The sequence below is a fragment of the Tigriopus californicus genome, chromosome 7 (assembly GCF_007210705.1).
Source record: "Tigriopus californicus strain San Diego chromosome 7, Tcal_SD_v2.1, whole genome shotgun sequence".
Classification (NCBI taxonomy): domain Eukaryota; kingdom Metazoa; phylum Arthropoda; class Copepoda; order Harpacticoida; family Harpacticidae; genus Tigriopus; species Tigriopus californicus.
The window spans coordinates 11,380,679-11,403,636 of NC_081446.1; the positions used below are offsets into that span (position 1 = coordinate 11,380,679).

General features: G+C 39.4%; 2 protein-coding genes across 2 annotated transcripts in view; both read left to right on the forward strand.

Annotated features, from left to right (window-relative positions):
• Positions 1–2,267, forward strand: part of LOC131883980 (uncharacterized) — a 3,828-nt gene extending 1,561 nt beyond the window's left edge. Inside the window, exons 3-7 of the mRNA XM_059231594.1 lie at positions 21–1,009; positions 1,082–1,363; positions 1,450–1,579; positions 1,652–1,921; positions 1,997–2,267. Of these exons, the coding sequence (XP_059087577.1) occupies positions 21–1,009; positions 1,082–1,363; positions 1,450–1,579; positions 1,652–1,921; positions 1,997–2,142 (1,817 nt within the window). The 3' untranslated portion in view covers positions 2,143–2,267. The remainder of the gene's footprint in view (positions 1–20; positions 1,010–1,081; positions 1,364–1,449; positions 1,580–1,651; positions 1,922–1,996) is intronic.
• A 14,708-nt stretch (positions 2,268–16,975) lies between these two features.
• LOC131883546 (nitric oxide synthase, inducible-like) lies at positions 16,976–21,899 on the forward strand. The gene is made up of 13 exons (XM_059231036.1): positions 16,976–17,156; positions 17,236–17,387; positions 17,455–17,628; positions 17,699–17,921; positions 18,333–18,472; positions 18,539–18,713; positions 19,088–19,384; positions 19,453–19,572; positions 19,633–19,901; positions 19,968–20,266; positions 20,441–20,930; positions 21,011–21,530; positions 21,599–21,899. Exons 1-13 carry the CDS (start codon positions 17,058–17,060, stop codon positions 21,710–21,712), a joined length of 3,072 nt encoding a protein of 1,023 aa, XP_059087019.1. The 5' UTR covers positions 16,976–17,057; the 3' UTR covers positions 21,713–21,899.
• Positions 21,900–22,958: the final 1,059 nt, after the last annotated feature.

Consider the following 22,958-nt stretch of genomic DNA (forward strand, 5'->3'; position numbering starts at 1 on the left):
CAAATTTCCTCGCTTTTCAGGTGGACTCTTTTCTGCCACAGCGGGACCACTCTTGCCTGACAATATTGCCTTCAAGTCGTTCAACAAAATGTGGCGCTCCAATTCGAACGAGTCGTTCCAATTAGACTCGCCCAAGAAACCCAAAAGTGACACACCATCCCCTTTGGCTGCCAGGGTTTCAATCGTGGAAAGTACCGAACTATCTCAGCCCAAGGGCAAGTCTTGCGAATCGCCTCGAAAGGGCAGCCGAAGGCGTCATTCCTCGGTAGACGTGGGAATCGATGAAACGAATCCTGTCAAGGAAACAACCAACAATAATCTTCGGCCACACAATCAGGGAGATCCTCTCGAAGACTCTCTCAACTACGAGGAGAGTGACAACCTGGAGAGTAGCATCTCCAAGCTTCGTGCCTTGTTAGATAAACGTCAGAGATCGGATTCAGGGTCCAACGACAGCGTGTTCATGTCACAAGAGGGTGCCGAGGACGTCCACAAGGACAACAATATTCTCGATGTCAAGGATGTCCCCACAGATGGCCGTCTCATAATCGATATCAAAATCCCCGAGATCGAAGTTCCGACTCTGGTCGAGGCCAACGCTTTCGGCTCTGAAGAGGATTATCCCTTGTTCTGTATCCATTACGACGGGATTTACGTTGAACCGACCCTGCCAGGCAGCAGCTTCCGGTACATTCTCCAGCCACGCGTGGTCAAACGGAAGTTTAAAGAGTTTTTGAACCTCCACGCTTGTCTTGAGAATAACACCAAGCTTCGACCCGAGATCAAAGGTATCAAGAACCCGAGTAAATGGCTAAATCTCCCATTCTCCAAACACAGCGAGCAAAGTCTCGAGAATAAGCGACTCTTCTTGGAAAAGTGGCTGGTCACACTCTGTCATCAACCCAGTGTGGCCGTGAGTCGAGAATTGGGAGATTTTCTCGCCTACGGCAACAATGGACAGATGGAATATGCCAAAAAATCCGGTTCTGACGAGAGCAAGATTGACAGAGTAAGTAAGATGAACGCATGCTTCGTGATGAGGGGTGGGTGGTTTTCAATCTTGATTATGTCGTTCCTCTAGCTCTTGTCAAGAACGGTCTCTGGGGTGATCCACAGCATCAAGGACGCGCTACCGAACTTTGAGGATGAAAGTAACGGGAATCCGACGGCCTTCAATGCCCACCCAACCAAGGGCAACAACCAATTGGTGCCTGTCATCTACTCACCTAATAGACCTTATCACTCACTTACCTCCCTAGCCAATACCCCAACCACGTCGTCAGTGCCTGATGGATTTTTTGGGAAACGATCCAACTCCCTGACTCAGGATTTCTCCTTCACCTACGTCACGAATGGATCCGAGGTACAGCGAGCTCTAAGCCCGTAAAAGCTGGTTTTAAAGCAGATATCCTTCTTTTTAATGGGCCATTCCTATCACTCTTCCCCTAGCAAACGGACTTTGAGAGCACGGTGGAGTTCCATCTGGAATACTTTGATCAAAAATTGAAGGCTCTCAGGAAATCATCTCTCACTGGGTCCAAATCCCCACCATTCACCATACCAACGAAATTTGCCTCAGGTACTGTTCGTGCATAAAATGAAATGGTCTGCGAAATGGTTCATGTGTACAACCTTCTAACTCATAACATAGGCCCTTCGGTTTTGGGAGGAGATGAAGCTATTTCAAGCCTTCTCCTTGATGTTTGCCATCACATTTTGAGCCAAAAATGGCCTCAAGCCAATTTGGAGGTGGCTTCCGATTTGAGTAAAGGTCTGTTGGGAGACCTCATTGAGGACAAAATTGCTGAAACATTGCGAGATTGGAACGGAGAAGCTCTTTGGCAACAGAATCTAGAAAACCTGCGCCATTGGATTTGGCCAAGTGAAGAAGACGAACTTGGGAGGAAATGCCGGTCTACAGGTATTTTCCTTGTACATTCGTCAACGTGGTATGTGCTAAAGAAACAACCAATGAGTTATGTAATTTTCTTTGCAGACGGATGTCGGCAGTTTTTTCAACAGCCGCCCATTCAACAACACTTACTCTTTCTTTGCTCGAGTCAAAAGGTGAACCAGGAACTGCTGATATTCCTGTTTGAATTAATAACGTGGGAACTACTAATGCCAGGACGACGTTTTTAGAAGAGTAACGTGCAAAAACAGCAACAACACCGATGACATTTGTCACTCCCTCTTCGCGTCAAATGCATCTCGGCTCGGATGGAGAAGCCTGTCAATAACAATAAATCTATTTATGAAGAAATGCACATTCATCATTTGGCAACGAGTCAACCAGTGTTTCTAAGCGGAGAAGCCCAATTAGCATGGCTAGTATGACGTAAAACTACGGACGGGATTTCACTCGCCTCACTGGAAACCATGCATTGAAGGTATTTCGCTTTGATCATAAAATCCAACGGGGAAAGAACGTTGGGTACCAAATGACACGAGTAAGGGACACATTCACCATACATTCTGAGATAAAACGTCGAAAACAAATGGTGACAAGGTTCCTCAAAGTGACAAATTGTTGGCGGAAACTGATATCCTGTTTTTTCCAAGAAGGTAATTTACGCCGTTTGGACGACTACGTTGTATGAATCGTACTAGAAACTTCCTAGGAATGAGCAAACTTGGCAAAACTCTGCATTGATCTCGAGATGCATTTGATTTGAATTGATTGAATGACCATTCAGGATTTGACAAACGAAAATTTGATGGGCAATTCGTCGCACAAATCGCCCATTGTTAAGTTTAGGCTTCTCGTGATGACAGACGCGTGATGACAAATCCCAATGAAAGCAAGGAAGTGCAAGTGTGACCCTTGTATCGATTTACATACCCTCCTGGTTAGAACCTGAATACAAATATCATTGAGAGCTCTTCAGATAAAAATTAACAACTGATAAAAGAGCAAAAATCGTTATTTAAGAGGAAATACTATGAGGTGCTTTCAAAATCCAACTGTATTCGCTTTTCACTTTTCAATAGTTGTTTTGATAGCTCAGGTTGAAAAAAATTGAATCAGATGGCATGAATGTTTTTAGACTTCGTTCACAGATAGGGCTGTTTGGTGTCATCGTGGAAGATTTTTTAAAAATTTCCTTGGCGTTATTCCCCCGCTTAGCGAGGTCCAAAAGGTTTTAAATCTGAACAGGGCAAGTGTGGCAGAAACATGCTTGGGCGAAATAAAGATGCTTCAATTACTGTCAGCGGTAATAGAAATTGACTTAAACTGGAGTTACTCTACATAGGTCGTGCCATATTTCAACTATGAATCAACGTAAGATATTAAGCCAATAACTAAAGAAATATGACATGAATGCAAATTCACTTTGGAAGCACCTCGTACCTAAACAATTTAAAGGCTTGAACTTTAGCCTTGAACTCCGATACTTCGAGTTTCATTCTTCAACGGAAGTGTTTCGGCAATAACTTGATATCCTTTCGTCTGGAAACACCATTTTAAAGGAAGGTTCTGTTATCAGAGAATTCCTTGAATCCACCCCTACAATGTCGAGACTTCATATTGATTATGAACTGAATTGTTTGTATTGTGGATGGACAAGGAATATTGGTTCAATGTCCCCATAAAGCTCGTCATAACCATGGTTACGTCATAACCAAGACAAGAGCAAAGTTTGACATGTTGAGCCAAACCGAATGTTATTTATTTCCATGAATTTGGCTGGAAAAGCAGGATTGCACTTTTGACAAAATTGCCGTTGTCACTGAGGAATGATTGGATCCCAACCTCACAATAAATCATCCGAGGAGATTGTGTTTCCAGTGATCATGGATTAAGCATTTATTCTTAGCTCTTTGCTTACCGGAAAGTACTGCCGTTTTGTAGGATGGAGAGATTCCACAGAAATCAATTTGGTTAATGCAGCGTTACTCTCTCTCTCTGTCTTATATTTTGAGTCAACTGAAAAGTGAACCAAGACTCTACCTTTGAGACTAGATCGGCTTGTAAAAATAAAATTTGGGTAAAGGGGTACATTGGCTATAAGGCCATAAGCCGTAGCGTATTAGTAGAGTGTCCGCTTTGGATTATCATTCCCTTGATTCAATCCCCAATTAGCCGAATCTAAGCTTCTCAGTGTCCTTTAAATTGTAACGTGACTGGCTGCAATGATAGCTTAAATGAGCTAATTTGTTGCCATTACCGAGGGTGAGATAAGAGTCAATAATGTTTGCAGTAATGCAAAGGAATATATTTTCACTGGAACAAATAATAGGCTCCCTACGCTACACGAAACATGATATACGTTCTGCACTTCAGAGGGCGCTTTGCGAGTTAGCCTCTACCAAATATAGGACTGATTGGGCCGATTCGTTTTTATTGAATATTGGGGCGATTGAGTTGTTTTCGGCTGATTCTATCCAAATCTTATGCAGAACTAGTGACCCAGGCAACATAATGTCCGGAAAAGAAATGGTGTTCATGGCATGCTTTAAGTAGTATATTTAGCAATCTCTTCCCCATTTCGTTTGGGCTGTATGACGTTAAAAATAATGGCCCCTATTGCTTTAGGTGAATCTTCTCTCTAAGAGAACATGTTGGGACCCACAACTCTAATTAAAAGTTTGTTCTAATCATAAAGAAACATATGAAAAAGTTTTTTTTTATAAAATAGACATTTTTGAAAGTATCTCAGATTGATATATTAATCCTCTTAAAGCCTTGAAGATGATAACTTTTTCAAGAACGCAATTGACAGATGTTACAAGTACGGGTAGCTAGATGTTCACTTGAAATTTCGGCAAAATCAGTCAAGCAAAAGCTGAAATATTACACTTCAAAAGTTGCAAAATGCATCAAATGTATTCTCCTGTTACTTTTTGAAGCACTTAGTTGCCAAGAGAGACATTATGTTTTCACAATGCCTAGAAAATTAAAAAAAAACTATTTCATCTTTTTGAAGCATGTAGAAAAGGCTAAAAATGATTCACTCTAACAATTAAACTTATCTAAAATGAATATTATCTAAATTGTAATAACTAATACCAAACTGTCAATTATAAATTTCACTAACTCTCATCTTCAAGTTTGACAAAATTATGTCAATGCCGAATACAGAAGTATCTAGTATGCGAAAAATATTTTATCGTAAAGTGACAAATTGAGAATCAAACAATTATACTTATCATTCGAACATTTCCATTGCGAGATTAACTGGTGTAGCTTTTGATATTTAAAAAAGTGATAAACAGTCAATAACCATAGGATATGTTTGGATCGACGAAATTCATCATCTTGAACTTCTACATAAATACTTAAGAAAATGAAAGTAAGACTATCATGTGCTTCATCTTCTTTTGCAAAATTTTGAATGGGATTGGTTGCCTACTGTAAGTGCCTTATTCTCGCACTCAGACACAGATATGATCAAGCGGTGCGACAAATGCAAATGCAATTATGTCCACAACTCAATCGGTCAAGGACTGTCGGTAAAAATCAGGATCTTTCCTTCAAAATACGTTTTTCTGATGCATCATGACAACAACGTGAAACAGGAAAGTTTGAAAGCTAAACATCCAGGCACTTCCAAGAACATCAACCCGATAGTATGTCAACCAGTACCGCATTGCTTTATCAATCAGATTATATCAGTTAGCGCTACCAGAAGACCTGACCGAAAGCAATCAAACTCAGCTGTTCTGGTCTGAAAACTCCCTTTGCAGACAAGATTGATCTCAACATATCAGTAGTAGTAGATACTAGTGGCTAACTCAACAGGAAAGTTTTGGGGACTTAAGCCCCTTGCTTTGGTATTTGCAGCTGTCTGGGTATGAGTTGAATTCATTTGTTTTCGAGTAGCTGCCCATTGGATCGGACTTATTTGGCTCCAGTCTTGCTGTCAAGTATCCCTTGGAATTTGAAAATTGTGTGCTTTATGGGTGATGCATGAACGAAGGTAACCTCGGCATATTTGACGCGGCTAAAGGTGCCTGAACAATTTAACGGCAAATCTAGAATCCGTTGACGATTTTTTTTTCGGAAGAATTCCTTTTAACTCCTTTTTTTGTATGGTTGGTGTTTTTTAGCTGCCAAGCTTACTCTGAGCTTCACAGGTAATAAAAGTAGGACATACGAGGAAATTAGACTTGTTTGCACGAAAATGATGGTTGAAGAATAATCATATGAAGTTCCAAGATGTTTTTGAGTAACGTTATAGTATATTGAACACAGCCAATACAGTCATGAAGACGTTATAATCTGGAGATTGGTTTCTACATCAATCACCTTCTGATTAGTCCTAACCAATATCCAACCTCACTCTACAAAATATGTTAATGTATGACTAACTTTTAAATACGTCTTAGTAGCTGTATAACCCATAGGTTTAAGCAACTTCAGTATTAGAAAATCAGAGCCCATGAAAGTATGACTCAGCGACGTAAAAAAAAATACCCTAACTAAACTAAGTTGACACAACTCGTTCTGCTTAAGTTCGTTTTCATTGATAAGTTTTCAAGTCCTCTAAAATTATTTCAAACAAGATTAAAGTGTCCTAGCCACAAACTGACTTCAGGTCAGGTTCATTCCCTTCATGTGTGTTAAATTAAGGTAGTTTCATTTTAAAGTAGATAAGAGCTGCCAACTAATGAATTGAGAATAACATCGACACCCTAAAGTTGAAAGTACGAGTAGCTCTAGACTTTTGTCGGCCGTACTTTAAGATAAGCTGCTTTTTTGTGTCAGTGGTAGCCAGAAACATCCAAATACACGTTAACATTGAACCAAGCTGTGTTAATTAACTTCTTTAGAATGAAAAGGAGCAAAATATATCCTTCATTGTCCAGGTTTGCCTAAGCCAATCATCAAAAAAGAAACTGCTTGAGTGTTGTTTTATTTGACATTTATATGATTACATTATAATTTCTTTGCATTTGAAGTCATCAATGTAAACAATTTCTAATAAGGCATCTTTACCACCACAAACACATGTCTAGTTCTGAGGTGGGAAAATCTAGTTTCAAGCACTTTTATCTGAGTCTTTCACTTCCTCGCGTACGAAGTATGCCTCCAAATTCAATCGAACTATAACGCTTGATGGGATGCCAAACTAGAATCGCGGTCAAAAAAGTCGCCTAAAAATACCCGGTATGAGGCAACCCAGGGACAAGAAAGGTTGGGATGATAATCAACTAGACAAAGAGGTTGGTTTGCTAATCTGCTGGTCGAGTGGAATAATCTCCCTGGAGTTCAAGCATTTTTCTGCATGGGGAAATGGTGTTCCAGAAATGGGATTCGACAAGTTCGGTGATCCAACATTTGAACTTGCCCTGACAAGAGATCTTGAAATCCCTTGAATGCTTATATCACGTGCTTGCTTGCATATTGTTTTGGTCAGATCCTACCTCAGAAGCTCGCTTTACCTCTTGTTCAATTGTAATACGATGAACTCGCCCGACACGAATATTAGATTTGTCACCATATCATGTAAGAGCTGGTCAATAAACTTACGAAACACTCAGATCGTTGACCCAGGCACGTCCAGCTTTGTATGATAGGGTTAAAAAAAGATCTCAGCTAGAAATGGCAGCCACTTAAGATCGCCAAATGAGGCCATCTTTACCCGTTCGCCACTGACGAATCCTACGTCGAATCAAACCGGATGGTGACCAGGTTCTACGCGTCAAATTTTCAAGTCCTAAGTTTTAGGTCAGAAGTGGGGGAAATCATTGGCTTCTTAAGAGCTAGTAGCCAGCAAAATTGTTTTTGACCGACTAATAAGATATAGGTAGATTGAATGCCAAATAGAAGTGAACAATGTACCCTGGGAGTTATTGATCAAGCGGCTTCTCTCTGAAAGAGGATTCTTGTCAGTGAATCATTTGAGTGCAAAAATGACTGAGATTTGTAGGGCAAATACTTGCCCCGCCCACCCACTTCAAAAAGCCTTGCTCCCAAAGCTCTCGCAAATCAAAGAGTGGCAAGAATTGCAACCCTACAAGTTCTTCTGTCGGAACTTGTTAGATCACCGTCTGACGTGAAACAAACAATGGAGATTTAGAACAGTCTAAGCAAGGACATATGACATGAAATACATTAGAGGAAGACGATTTCAAATACGAATGGTCAGCTTTGATAGAAATTGTAGTGCTGCCAAATTACTTTTATCAATGGTATTAACAAAATAACTGCAAGTACTTCGTTACGTCTTCTTTTTCATGCATGATTTTTGTGAACCCTGAATTCATGAGTATCCAGACGCACCTTCTTGCTCTTTACGTAATAGGTTTTTTTGTCAAACAAAATGGCAAAGATATGGTATGTATGCGAGTTTTGAACTCTAAAATGTCTAAAGAAAGTCTCCCCTGTCAATTTCAAGTTCGCACGCTGTTAAAAAATATTGAGCCCATATGACAATATGAAGATATAGATGACGATAGTAATTTAAATCCTGAAAGTGATATTTTTTGCTCAAAATCTACAACAGAGCTGTGGCAGGAAAATACATTTCTTGAAGTTTTAGCGTTTTCAGTAATTCGTCTAGAGTAATTTAACGAGAAAGTAAACATATTTGGAATCAGACAAGGGATGAACAACCAACCTAAAGACGAGAATCGAACAATAAAGAAATGGAAGCAAAAAAGCACATGCTCATTTGTCACAAAATGAAGAAATAAAATGAATTACAAATTTTCACAAAATGTAAATTGGGACTTTCCGTACAACTTCCTCAGTTCAAAAGTGCACCTCTCCCATTTCATTTTGTTACATAAACCTGATTTTTGAATGCGGTCGTGGCTAACATCCTTTGGTTTGTGGCTTGCTGCGTTAAACATGGCGCTAAGTGTTTGATTTCGTTCGTTTTGTTAGGTGTTAGTCACCTTTCTTATTTGTCCGATAGGAATTCTTGACGAAAAGAAGTATGCAAGAGTTGCCTTTAACAATCGTTCACACTATTTGCCCTCATTCCGTCGAGATTTGCAAAATTGACGTGGCACCTATTTTTACTATAAAAAGTTGACGCTTTCATCAAAAATGAGATCCAGCAAATCTAGGCAATGCTTTATTAAGTTGGAAATTACTCCAACGTACGAACGAATCTGATCTTCCTGCGGGCTTATAATTGAAAATATGCATTCTCTGCCCATTGACAAAGAAGCCTTCAAACTTCTGAACACTTCGGAAATTGATGAATGACGCGTCTAGCATAAAGAGGGCCCATAAATTCAGCAGTTTGCAATCTGACTCACTTGCACAAAAATTATCGAAACCATGTCATAAAGCTTACATAAAAGAGCTCTTATCCCATGAGCCACTTGAATATGAGTTGTTTTATTTGAATTGTCTCATGTTCTAGGAGTTCAACGAGTACCATTATTTACTCGTACCTGTAGTTCAACCTGTGCGTACTCCCATTTTCATTTCACTAAGACTTGTGTCCAACAAACGTATTCATTCACCACACGCATATTTTTTGCTAAGTTGTTCAAATGACCAGACAAAATTGAACCGTGTTATTTAATACCCAAACTTACTCTGTGTGGGTTCGCTTTTCTACAGTTAAACTACATAGTACGTTGAGTAAAGAAATTCTGTGTACATTTCTAAATTTCAAACCTATTTGTTAAAGGGAGCGGAACACACATTGGAATGTGTTCTGATCAATGGCCTTTCCGTTTTTTTTTTCATCATCGAAGTGGTGAAAAGAAAGAGATCAATGCACTTTTTTTTATTTTGAGATACTTGCAAGCCAACTAACATTTAATAGAAGAATAGAACATTAACTCAGTGGTTGACGTGCCCGTTGGCATATATGTAGAATAACAGCGAACATTATGATACAATGAATGCTGAACTCTTTTGCTGACGAACATAGAACATATTGCGTAGATGTACACCATGTACGTGCTTTACCACATCCCCATCCTATTGAGCTATTCCCCAAGTTTTGAGCTCACTGAACGTTGATTAGAACGTGTATCGCGCTTTAATTGTTTTTGTCTGAGTCAGTGTTACAATTTTAGGCAATCTGATTGGTTTTCTTGGGCCAGACATTGTTTTGTATTGAATCGGTCAGTACCAGGGAAAGTAACATCATGACGCTCTACGATTCAATCCAAACTGAGAACCCTGAGATTTATGGTGCAAGTAAACAAAAATAGCTAGGGCAAATTGCAAGTCCCAATGAACGTTGAATGCGATTGAGAAAATGCACATTTCTATAACTTGGGAAATAGTTGTTCGGGTTATTGATTTATTTATTTGTCTATCATAAATCGTGATAACTAACCACATGTGTTAGATAATGTATATTTATCAAATGACCTCGAGCCATATACACTCTTAATGACGGTTTCATAAATTTCACGAGTTTCTGCAGAAATATGTCTCCACCACTTCTGAAGTATTTCCCTCAAAATATCCACTTTTATTGTCACTCTCAAGGTACTCAACTCATTTTGGAGGGTTTATCGCATCTTTGGCAGGCCTGACCCCTAATGTCATCTCACATGCCATGCCTACAGTTGGTTTAGTAGAGTTGAAACTTGATGCTTTCCCGACTCTCATAGGCATTTATCATGTTCTATTTGGCACTGCTTCAAAAGCACAATGTCCCACTTGCTTTCCGACCAAAACTGAACCCTGCCCAAGACGTCAAAAACTACATTAATGGGCCATGATGGCAACTTTTCGAAAGTGGGTGGTCAACAATTTGTAGACATCTTTCAACAGAAAGTGACCATGGCATTGAGGTACTCTTTGAGGGCCTACATGACCAAGGGGTTCGAGGTCTTTGTGAAGTTCGAGAAACATACGTAAAAACGTCATGAAAAATTCTTCCGAGTTATACCTGTTGCTCATTTTCCTTGTATTTTTGGTGATCTCACCAGATTTTCCTTATCTTGAGTTATGACCTAAAGAGCAAGTTTGAATTCAAATGAACTAGCTTGTAAGCATGATTCAATTTCTTAAACTGAACCAGGGACTTCTAAAGATGTGGGCTCCGAACGGTAGCAAAAATTTCTCGTCTCCTAAACCGTTCAGTTTGATTCAAATAAGCCCAAAACTATGCTTGGAACTCAGTTGATATGGTCAAAGATATGTGGTAAACATTAGATAAAGTTCGAATTTTTGGCCCGCTCTTGGTCAACTATATAAGCTTTTGACAACATAACTTTGAAACGAACCACTTTACAAATAAATAATAATATAATAATAGCCTGTCCTTAATTGAAGAGATCTACGTTTCTTATTTTCTTACTGTAATTCTGAAAGTGGCTGAGTTGCTATGACCAAGAGCATGCCGATTTGGCGGGAAGCTCGTTCACAGTTCATATATTTTGAGGTTCGTGACTGAGCACACCCAAGTTTGACCGCAATTCCGGTTTAATCATAACTTGCAATCGTAGATAAACCCAAGCAAAGTAAGGAAAGCGTCAGACCAAAATGGAAACTCCATTTCCCGACGGACTGTATAAATACGTCTCATAGAAGAGGATACAATTAATCAGTCGCTGGAAATATATGATTACATATGACCGAGCACTCAAGTAAACAGGTTCATCCGTCCATTCACTATCACTTTCCAACGTAAGAATATATTTTCGAATAAAGAGACCCATGATTTCCGAGTCATTCATCCTGTCTCCGAGGAACTTGCATAAGAATGTGTGACGTGTCTTGGAGAGCATGACCAGACAGGTTTGCACCGACAGTGTCCTCCATTAGTTTCAAATATCTCCTAGCCAAACCTGGGTTCAGGAAAAATTTGAAAACATCATCTTGTCAACTGAAATGATGAGTTAAAAAGCAAAACAAAAATATTCAAGATTCAAGTAGATTAATTTCCCCATGCCAAGACCACAAGAGGAAACCTAGCTGATTTTGGCCACGACTGTGGCCTTTCGTCAGGGTGACCAAGCTTGAGACACCTCTGGATGTTCCTTGTCAACTCCAATTGAGCCCCTTCGCAGGCCCGATGTTCTTTCGGCATTCTTTCTTGACCATCAATATCGTGTCTGGCTCTATGTTTGAAATTCTCTAAGATTCATTCATGCCTGTGTATGTTAAGCTCCTCTCTAATTCATCCATGGGTTGATTTAACCCTATTCTCAGCTTTCAGGTATGATAATGGAAAACTTGGCAATGTAAAAAATGGCAGAGTGCGGCACCAGATGTAAAACTTTTTTTGTAGGGTAAATTCTACATAACCTGATTTCACGAGGGTTTGAAGGTGCTCTTAAAACGCACATTAAGTTTCTATGATCTCTTCGATTGACCCTAAAACTTTGGTTTGGGATAAAGCTCATGAATGCTTTTGAAAAATACGATATCAGAAACCTTTAGTGCCCTCTCTTTTGTACCAATTAAGGCCCTTATTTGCAACGTCAGATAGACCCAACAAAACGGGAAGAGGCATGGTAGATTGCAAAATAAACTACTCGTGATATGCCATGAAAGCGATTTCTTTTCCGGACATTATGTGACCCAGGTCACCAATTACACATAAGATTTAGATAGAATTAGTCAAAAACAGCACAAATGCATTATAATTCAAAAAAAAGAGGAATCGGCCCTTTGTTTGGTAGAGCTGACTTACAAGTGCAAAGCGCCCTCTGAAGTGTAGAACGTAAACCATATTTCGTTAGAGGGCTACACATCTTTGGACTTGTTAGACATTTTGTAAGCCTGCTAAAAATACGGGAGCCGAATAGACAATGTATATTCCAGATGTGTCTGGCTATTGGACTTAAAAAGACACGTACTAGAAAATGCATATTTTACCAAAATAAAAAAGGGAAACGTATATGAGCTCTGCGGAAAGTCTCCATGTCAATTTTAAGAATCCTTAAATTGAAAAAAGTAGTTATATCTTTAACCATATTGAAATAATGCATACTAAGTTTAATGCATTTAGGTTCGGAGTGGAGGATTCATACAGCCGTTCCATTAATCAAGATGGAATGTGAACCAACGGGTGAAATACGATGAGCCCATAAATCAAACTCGGATTGATTTTGTCCTTTTCGCCTACATATTTTTTGATACGATTTCCTTTGTAACCGCACCTACCTATTTCTATTATGCAGTCTACTCAGTCGTCTGAGTCTCACTTAGTCTAATGCCCAGTTAATCTAATACATTTTTTAAAAAGGTCAAACGGTTAAGCAACTAACCGAATTAGCCGTGAAAACCATAAAACCATGTGGGATGTTAAGTCTGTACCTGAATGACATGATTTGAATAACTTGATATACTCGACACAATTTCCAAGCATTTCTTAGCATATTGCTCTGTTTCGTAACTAACTTGTTTTGGCAAAGGTTCAACGGGATATTGTTTCCATGGTTTCGTCTTCTTAATACCATTGCAAAAACGACACAAGAACTTGATGAAGAAGACGTCGTCACTTGTACTTTTACCATTGGGTTGTCATTAAAAACCAATTCGGGTGGTGGCAATCTGGACCAAATTTGTGAATTTAACGCATTCCCGTTAACATCTTGCCATTATTCCATTTCTTCGGTTAATCACTTGAGTGATCTAACTGTAGCTTAATGGAGACATCGTCAGTCGCAATATTAGATCAAACTTACGATATATTCAAAGGAGTTACAAATATGCATGGTTTTGAACACTTGTAATGATTGTTTTGAAGGATGTTTATCTTTTTCTGAATCGTCAATGGGACGAATGAAGTTCAATCATGATGTCCTAGCAAACAACGGAGTGTGCACGTTTTCTGGAACAAAATCTCTTTAATTCACACACTATTATACCTATGGCTTGGACGGTCAAAAAACACCACCGGCATTACCATATCTTGAATTTTGAGAAGAATATCGGCAAAATTTGAAGAGACAAAATTAAGCCAAAATTTGCAAAAAGGACGAAATGGAATTGAAAAGTAAATAGAAAAGTAGATCGGAAGTTGAAGAGCAAGTCTCTTTCTGACTCTTTTCCATGGGATCTCTTATAAGAACGAGCAAAGCTATCAAAATATTCAAAGACGTACGCCGGACCATTTTTTGTGACATGTCTTGCGTAGTCCATCGTTTTCCGTGTGTGGTTTATGATTATTGGCAACGCAAAGGCTTGCGGACCAAATACATTAGAAAATCTTGCCTTTGTTTTTTTTCGTGTCAGGCGCTCTATTTTCCATATTATCTTTTTTTTATGTGGGTTGCTAGTTAGGGTCTGAGATATGAGCTTTGCCAACCATCACATCGTCCATTTCCAAATTCCAATGTTAGATTGATACTCCGTGTGAGGATGTGATGAAAGTTTCAGAGTTTTCTTGAGAAAGGTCAGGGAAGAGATTCGAACCGGGGACCTCTCTCATGCTAAGAAACTGCACTAGCCCCTCGACCAAGTCTCTCTCCTCCTCCCCTTTTATTAATTCTTACTATTTTGTTCCATTTTTTAAATCATTGGTAGCAGATGTAATTTAGCCTAACATGGAGAGATACGGTCACTCAAAAGCACGGATAGAAATATTGGAATAATATTCATGATGTATGACATACGATTTCAATCAGTGTTTTACCGCTTATTAACCGAGCAAAGACTCACTGTTTGTTGTAAAATAAAATGTAAGCATGATTATTGAGAGACATAATGAGAAGTATTCCATTAATTCACTGCATTTAATTTCTCTACCTTCAAAACGTTCGTTGAATCTATTTTTTTTCCAAGATAGGTAGTCTGCCCAGTAAAACAAACATTGTTTGTAATAACTTCAAAGTCATATCGCAATGCTCCTCATAATCAGCATTTTGCAAACTTTCATAGAAAGAACTAATGACGCTCAATGCCAACGACATATTCACAAGCATGAATTTAAGTCTAAAGGTATTCATTTGTCGCTTAAACCAGCTTGTTATCAACCTGCAAAAAGGCCCACGAATGTACGTCAAGCAACCATATACCGGAACGGAGAATATCCCAGATAAGAAAGCAATATTTGCTAAGAAGGGAAAAATCGTATACTCTATTCACTTCTGGCATGCCTTCACTCTTCGCATCATGAATCTTCCCAAATCGCGAGCGCGTTCAAATAAGAATGAGTACAGTAAGACCCTAAAGTTGCAACTCCTTGATGTCGCTTCCCTACAATCGATTTATTTCATTTGATAAGTTGCGTGATCCTTTGTTTGTTACACAATTGATCTAAATTAGATGAAAAATCCCTCGCAATTAGAGCTGAATGTTTTGGTACTTGAAAGCAACCAGTTTTCTTCATGATATCATTGGTCACCAAGGTTAAGCTGCCAAATGGGGTTTTGAAAGACATGCTCAAACAGATCAAAGTATTTTTGAACACCCTGAAATAATGCAAATCCATTTAGATTTTATTTCTTTGTGTAGTTTTCACTCGGACTAAAACATACTTACCTAAGCTAACATTTTCAAAAGCATATTTAATGGCAATTATGAGCGCACTTCTTAATTACCACTTGAATTGTTGTTTTCGTTTTGGCAGAGGTAGCATAGAAAATAGAGAATACGCTCTAAAATGCCAGAATTTGTTGAGGTATCATTTGCTGAAAAACTTATCACCTAAACATTGTGGCACACTGAATGTAGTCGTCTGGCAACATTTCAAATCCAAAAAGAGAAACACACTTATGACATCCAAATAAGAATTACGCAAGGAATCTCAAGTTGTACGCTATTGCCTTCCTGATTTGCCATCAGATTGTATGATGAAAGTGTATTTTTTAGAATATTTGGTGAACAATGTGCAATAAGTATATTGTTATTAGCTTTGTTTTATCTCAAGAACTAAAAGCTCCTTCAGAGTCAAATAGTATATTATGCCTATCCAAACAATAAGTGGCAAAAATTGATACTGACTGAAGCAAATTGAAAGAATTGTTAATTAACGTTAACAAAAAGAATGATTAATAATTTGAGTTAAGTAATTCATCAATTGCGTTCTTTATTGGGAGTCAAGAGTGTTTCTGGATGCAACTAAATCCCACAAAAACTTGAAATTACTCATTCTTTTTCGGAATTTTTGCTAATGTATATCAACCTTGGAATTTATCTTGAGATACATTTAATAAGCCTAACATCTGACTTTTCATGCACAAAATCAAGGTTCAAAGGCCAGAGCCCCACTGTTTGCTCTGTGGTCTTAAAACTTTGAAGCGTACACCAAGTTGAACAATTCATGAAAATCTAACTTATTGAGATACATTTTTAATTTCATGCCAACAACTTTTCACGATAAAGCTAAAATCTTGAAGACTTCCTGCTGTGTGCATTTTCTTAAGAATTCAGCTGAAAGTATGATTAACTGCACACTTCTTGATATCTAAAAAGGATATTCTCCAAAACCTAAGTTGTAAGCGCGTTTTCAGTAAGGTTTAGCAAAAACGTATTACATTAACTATAATAACTATTTGAAATTTCGCAGGATGTAGAAAAGCAATACTTTACTTTGGTAGGTTAGTAACAATGGATATTAATTGTGCAAATATTTGAAGTATGACATAATGAAATCCTTGAAACTAGTAACTAGGGACTCATAGTTCAGCGATCTTTCTCCTCATATCATTAAAATTAGGGTCTCAGTCCTTACGGCAGGATCATGTAAAGAAACGTATCCAGTGTACCCTAGATGAGATGGTCCTCCATTTTTATGTCAACTAGAAATGGGCAGAACTTCACCAATATGCAACGTCACAGCCTAATATCAACGTATTGATTTTATTTTGGAAACTCCAATCTTGACTTTAAAAACGAAAGCAAGCGCTGTTATCTGAAAGACTAAATGACGAGCACCTCGACTTTGCGGTCATAGTGTATATTTCGTATACTGTATGGACGTCTCTGCATAGTTGTTACAATCTACGACCAGCCCATGTATTCCCGACGGAATCTTCACCTTCCTGTCCATGCACGTGCAAATGGTAGTCAAGGGCTTTTGAGCCCTGCAGACCGGCTATGATATTGGATTCACAATTGGTGAATCACGAGATTCCTTGACTGAGTTTATAAAAGACGGTCCATTTCAGAGGCTTGTCATTCTTGTGTGAGAGCTCTCCCAACCCTTTGCCAAGTCAATAAGTTCCCAAGTGAGAGAACCATGAAGTGTCCTTTCCAAAAGTCGGAGGGTCTTCCCTTAAAGAATTTGGTCACTGGTGAAATCCTTTATGATACTCTTCACCACTCAGCCAAAGCAACGGTAACTAATTTTATGCACATGCATTGGTACAATGCTACTATTACAATGATTTTTACTCCTTCCTGTTTATTATGTGCAGAATATCCTATGCAATGAGGAGTTTTGCTCGGGAAGTTCCATGGGATTGTTTGGGACTGCAGACAGGATAAAGGCTGTGGAAGAGCAGAAACAAGCCTCGCTATTCACTGAAGCCCAAAAATTTGTGACGGAATGCTACAACGAGTGGGGGAGGTAGGTTACACTCAAAAGCACTTGTGAGCAATGTGCCATTTCACATAATCATTCATCAAAAAATCAGGGATGAAAATGAACTCAACCAAAGACTCTCCGTGGTGAAGGCTGAAATTGACCAAACTGGTAGCTATGATTTGACTCCTCAGGAGATGGAGCTGGGTGGCAAATTGGCTTGGAGAAACTCGCCTCGATGTCCAGGTCGAATTCAGTGGAAGAACCTCAAGTTCTTTGATTGCAGGTAAAGGCCACCCACCGGTCAATAGATCTGTTAATCAACCCTTTAATCTTTGTTCTCCAACCTCGCTCAGACAAACTAATTCTTTGGAGGAGGTATTCGAAGCCATATGTCGCCATATCGAGTTCTCCACCAATGATGGTAATATCAAACCGGCCATTACGGTGTTTCCCAAGAGAACCTTTGGCGAGCCTGACGTGGTGAGGATTTGGAACCTCCAACTCATCACCTATGCTGGATATGCCCAAGAAGATGGAACCGTTATTGGAGACAAAGTGAACACCGAAATCACGCAAGTAAGAATCCTTTCCAGAAGTGACATGATTTGGCGCTGCTTTTTTTTCCAGTGGACACATTTCTAGCATTGGTTAAGTACGAAATTGCTGGTCGCTTGAAATAACAAACAGCTTTGAAATTCTCTAAGTTGTCGGAGCAAAAAAATGGTTTGGAAGTATTGGCCTGTGTGTTTTGTATATAGTACATTACTTATGAGTAGAATGCGACAATATTCTCCAGCTCATCTAGACAAAATCTTCAACAGTCCCTTTTTAAGGCTTCAAATGAGTAGTAATACTCCATTTTGTTGAGGGGTGTTTTGAACGCTTCTGATATCAATTAATTAAAAAAGTGAATGTGTGCTTTTCACAAGAGGCTTCAGCATTGGTATATATTGTGTTTTAATGTGATTTCTTTCTCCTTTTTCTCAGTTGTGCTTGAATTTGGGTTGGAAACCGAAATATACTTTTTTCGATGTGCTGCCCATCATTTTGTCAGGCCCTGATGGAGAGCCCCACTTATTTGAGATCCCACCCAAAATCGTCAAAAGGGTCAAAATTGAGCATCCGAGGTAATTTTAAAATTCTCGATAAACGAACGACTGACTGATGGAGACGTTAAACCCACTTCGATTTAGATATCCCCAATTCGAAAAATTAGGCCTAGAATGGTTTGCTTTGCCCGCGGTATCCTCCATGATGTTCGAAATCGGAGGGCTCGAGTTTCCTGCTGCGCCGTTTTCTGGCTGGTATTCATTGCCTGAAGTGGCTGTACGAGATATCTTGGATAAACAAAGATACAACATGGCAAAGGTAAGAACTGGTAGTGAGCTGGCCAAATTCTTTTGAGTTCAAATGATTTCATGCTTATGATGATAGTGGTAAGTGGTTGTTGCATCCGTTTGATGCTTCACATCTCATTTCTCTTGAATGTGTATTTTTTTCTATTCAACCCTTGGCCAAGCCAGACTTTTTGCTTATATATTTCCTACTTAGTTTAACATGCTAAAGCCATCATACTCAATCTGTCAACTGAAATTAATAAATGGCTAAAAAAAATGATTCCAATTTCACGGTGGATGGTGTTAAATGTAGTTTAGTGCATTAAAAGGAAACGGAGAGCTTAAAACATGCAACGAAGCAAAAAAAACGATTTTTGTAATATGAGCATTTCCCCATATTCATAGCCTATTGCCAAGATCCTCAATCTGGACACGGCCTCGGCCACAAATTTCTGGATGGATCGGGTGACCACAGAGGTCAGTGTGGCCGTCCTCCATAGTTATAACAAGCAACAAGTGACCATTGTGGACCATTTCAAGCAAGCCGATCAGTTCATGGATTTTTTTCAAAGTGAGCATGAGATCCGTGGAGGATGTCCTGCCGATTGGGTCTGGATTGTCCCTCCTCTATCGGGATCCCAAACCCCTGTGTTCCATCAAGAAATGTTGAACTATCAAATATGCCCCGCCTTTCACTATCAGGTAAGTTTGTCAGTAACTCAAAATTAAATCCAAGATCCCTTTCGGCACAAGATCCTTTCCCGTTTTAGAAAAGCTTAGCATCCATGTATCGGCCCAAGGGACAAGATCTGCCCTCTTTCAAGGCCACGGCCAAGGCCTTGGTTTTCATGAACAACCTTTTTGCGAAGCGACTTCGAGAAAGAAAGACGGTATTAACAAGTCAGGTTCCACATGAATTGGGACAACCAGTAAAGGTTTTTTTATTTTAGATCTCCATTTATTATGCCACCGAAACTGGGGCTTCCAAGGGATTTGCCACAATTCTTCAAAAGATCTTTGTGAATGGATATGTGTCCAAAGCCATGAACATTGCATTTGTGGACACGGATGAGATCCTCAACCCCGATTCCCAAGAGATTCATCAAGCCATCTTCATCGTCTCTACTTTTGGCAATGGTGATCCTCCCACGGGAGCCATTAAATTCGCCAGCAAAATCAAAGATTTGATGAACAGAGGCAAACGATTGGAAAATCTAGAGTAAGATTGACCAAAAAGTTGCTTTAAACAGAAAGGTTTAGAAATTGAAGGTCATGTGTATTCTAGATTTGGCGTATTTGCCCTTGGATCTTCGGCTTATCCGAATTATTGCGCTTTTGGAAAGTTCCTGGACGACTCGTTCCACAAACTGGGTGGGGTTCGCATTCTCCCAATTGGCATGGGGGATGAGTTGAATGGCCAAGATGACTCTTTTGAGGAATGGATGTTTGGATTGGGACATCTAAATGATGTTCCCCAAGGCGTCAAGAGCCATTTGAGGCGTCTGGAACAGATTTCCAACCAACAACTATTTGAACAAGAGTTCAAATGGGAAGTCTCCAACAAATACATCGAAGAGGTTGACAGTAAGTTGCTCTCCTTCCAACGATTCTCAGGTTCATAATTGAATAAGAGGACTGCTAATATTTTGTTTTCAATTAAACCTCATCATTTAGCGGCTAAGACAAAAAAAGGAGTTTTCATTGTCATCACTTCAATATGCGATTCATTTATTTTTCATCAATGATTTAATTTCTCAGACATGCAACACGTTCATGGCAAGACTGTGCGATCTGTGAAGATTCTGAACAAGCAGATTGTGGCCAATCGGTTCATTCATTTGGAGCTCGATGTCTCCGAGATGAACGAGAACATCAGAGCTGGGGACCACATTGCCATCTATCCACGCAATGACACGAACGCTGTGACTGAGATCGTGGGTTCCCTCCAGGATCTTCCGGCCAAGGAAACGCCCGTGAAACTCTCGGGTGGAACCTTCGCCGCACCTACGGGCACCCTCGAGTTCCTACTCCATGCCTTTTATGACATCAATGGACTTCTATCTGCTCGGGATTTGAAGTTCATTGAGAGGTTTATGTTGTCTAATGAAGATGTCGAAAAATTACACATCCTTCAGAAATCGAAAACGAAAATCCCCCTCCGCTTTGTGGACTTGTTCAAAACGTTCCCTTCATTGGCCATCAGGTCGGAAGATTTCGTAGGACGCATGAAACTAACAAGACCAAGGCTGTAGGTTAATGCTTGTAGATCGCGCTGAACCATATTGAGACGCATGTGAATAACATCAAATCCATTTCCCCACCTTTTAGATATAGCATTGCTTCATCGCCCAAGGTGAACAGTGACGGGAAGAAGGTCCTCGACTTGATCATCTCCACTGTCGAGTACCTCGATGCCAAGGGAATTCCCCGTAAGGGTGTTTGCACGAGCTTCTTGAAGAGCTGTAACGTGGACTCCATCATTCTGGGTCATTATCAAGCCAGCACCCTTTTCGGACCGGTTCTTGAGGACCAAAGTCGACCTTTGATCATGATTGCCAATGGATCGGGTATTGCTCCTTTCCGTGGCATTTGGCAAGCCCGATTGGTCCGGGATCAAAATGAGAATCATGTCGGAGCCACAACCCAAGATCTCTTGTTCTTTGGATGTCGATCCTTCAAAGAAGATCTGTATGCCACTGAAACTAAAAACATCTTGGAAAGGTATACGGTCTACTCTCGAGATCCGGATCGACCCAAGCAATATGTCCAAGACGCGGTCAAGGCAAGGAAATACAAGATCCTGGATTACATTCTGAACCTGAATGCCATCGTTCTGGTCTGCGGAAGCGTACGTTCGAAAATGCTTAAACTTGTATTGGGGTATGAGTATCTAATGTTCATGGTGTTTGTTCTTAGGCGGGCATGGCTGACGGAGTGAAGACTGTCATGGATTCGTTTTTGGAATGGGAGGGCCTCTCTGTGGAAGAACTGAAGTTGACGAAATCGTACATCGAGGAAATTTTCGTTTAACGCCTTTTTACATAACACCCCTTACATTACGTATATATCATACATGCAAATCATTTTTCACAGTCAGCAAGAAATTTAGGCAAAAATCGTTTGGCCATCATACGTCTCATCAATATTTTATGTTCTCTTTGTATACTGCATACTTACAATTATTCCAGAAAATATATTCATCACATCTATCGTTCAATGAACAAGCCAGACATTTTAATCAAAGAACTGGATATTTAACGCACAAAGTTTTACTTGTATGCAGCAAATTGGTGTTTTAGCTTTGCTATTGAAAGAGTGCAAAGTCGGCGAACACTTTCATTTTTTGCCCACAGATTTCATTTGAACAAATTGAGCCATTTTTGGGTGAATCTGCTTTTTCGAGTTGTCCCATAATCCAATTTGACACCATAATTTGTATTTCTTACATCCCATGCTTGAAAGATGGTGGTCTTCTGATGGGATGTGCTGACATACTGTCTTCCCAAACGCCTTGACTGCAACCATCCAAGAAATTTGGGTCCAAAGGGATTCTTAAATCTTGAAAAAGCCCGTTCGACATTCAAAAATTTCTTACGTCCCTTTCCCGGGTCATATATTCTAAGTTTCATCTGCACTAGTTCAAGGAAAAATGACAAAAAGCCCCCTCCTCCAAAGAAATGGCCCAGATTGATAATACTATCACTGTGAATGTATGTAATGAAGTATGACTACTATTGCTTTGTCAGAATATTATTTTGTGCACGTTGAGCAAAAGAGGGGACTGTTTAGTTAACTTTCCTCTAAATTTGTGAAGGGGAATAGGCGAATGTGCGACCCAGCCATATAATCTATGGACCCAGCACAAGAAAGAGAAAAATAATCTTCGGGACAAGGTTGCGTGAGACATAGTTCAATATGTTACGTAATTCTTGAGCTAGGTATTTCAAGGTGTCCTTGAAGAGAGTCATAATTTGCTAGATGTTAAGAGTGTAATCAAGAACTGTTTTACATCTAGGAAAATTATAAGTAATTATTGTTGAGGCTGAGCTTTATGGAGTTACTCTTGGCATGATAGATTCTGATAATAGTGAGACTTTTTCACAAATTCTACTACCATTCTGATTATAGTGCAGAAGTTATGTTTCGCCAGTATTTAGCAATAAGAGTTATTGTAGAAATATGGCAAAGCTGAAAAGAGATCAAAGCTAGTTAATTAAAAAAAAAAAAAGATGTACATAGAGAGGTGTTCACCTCTATTAGTGATTCAAAGGTCGAA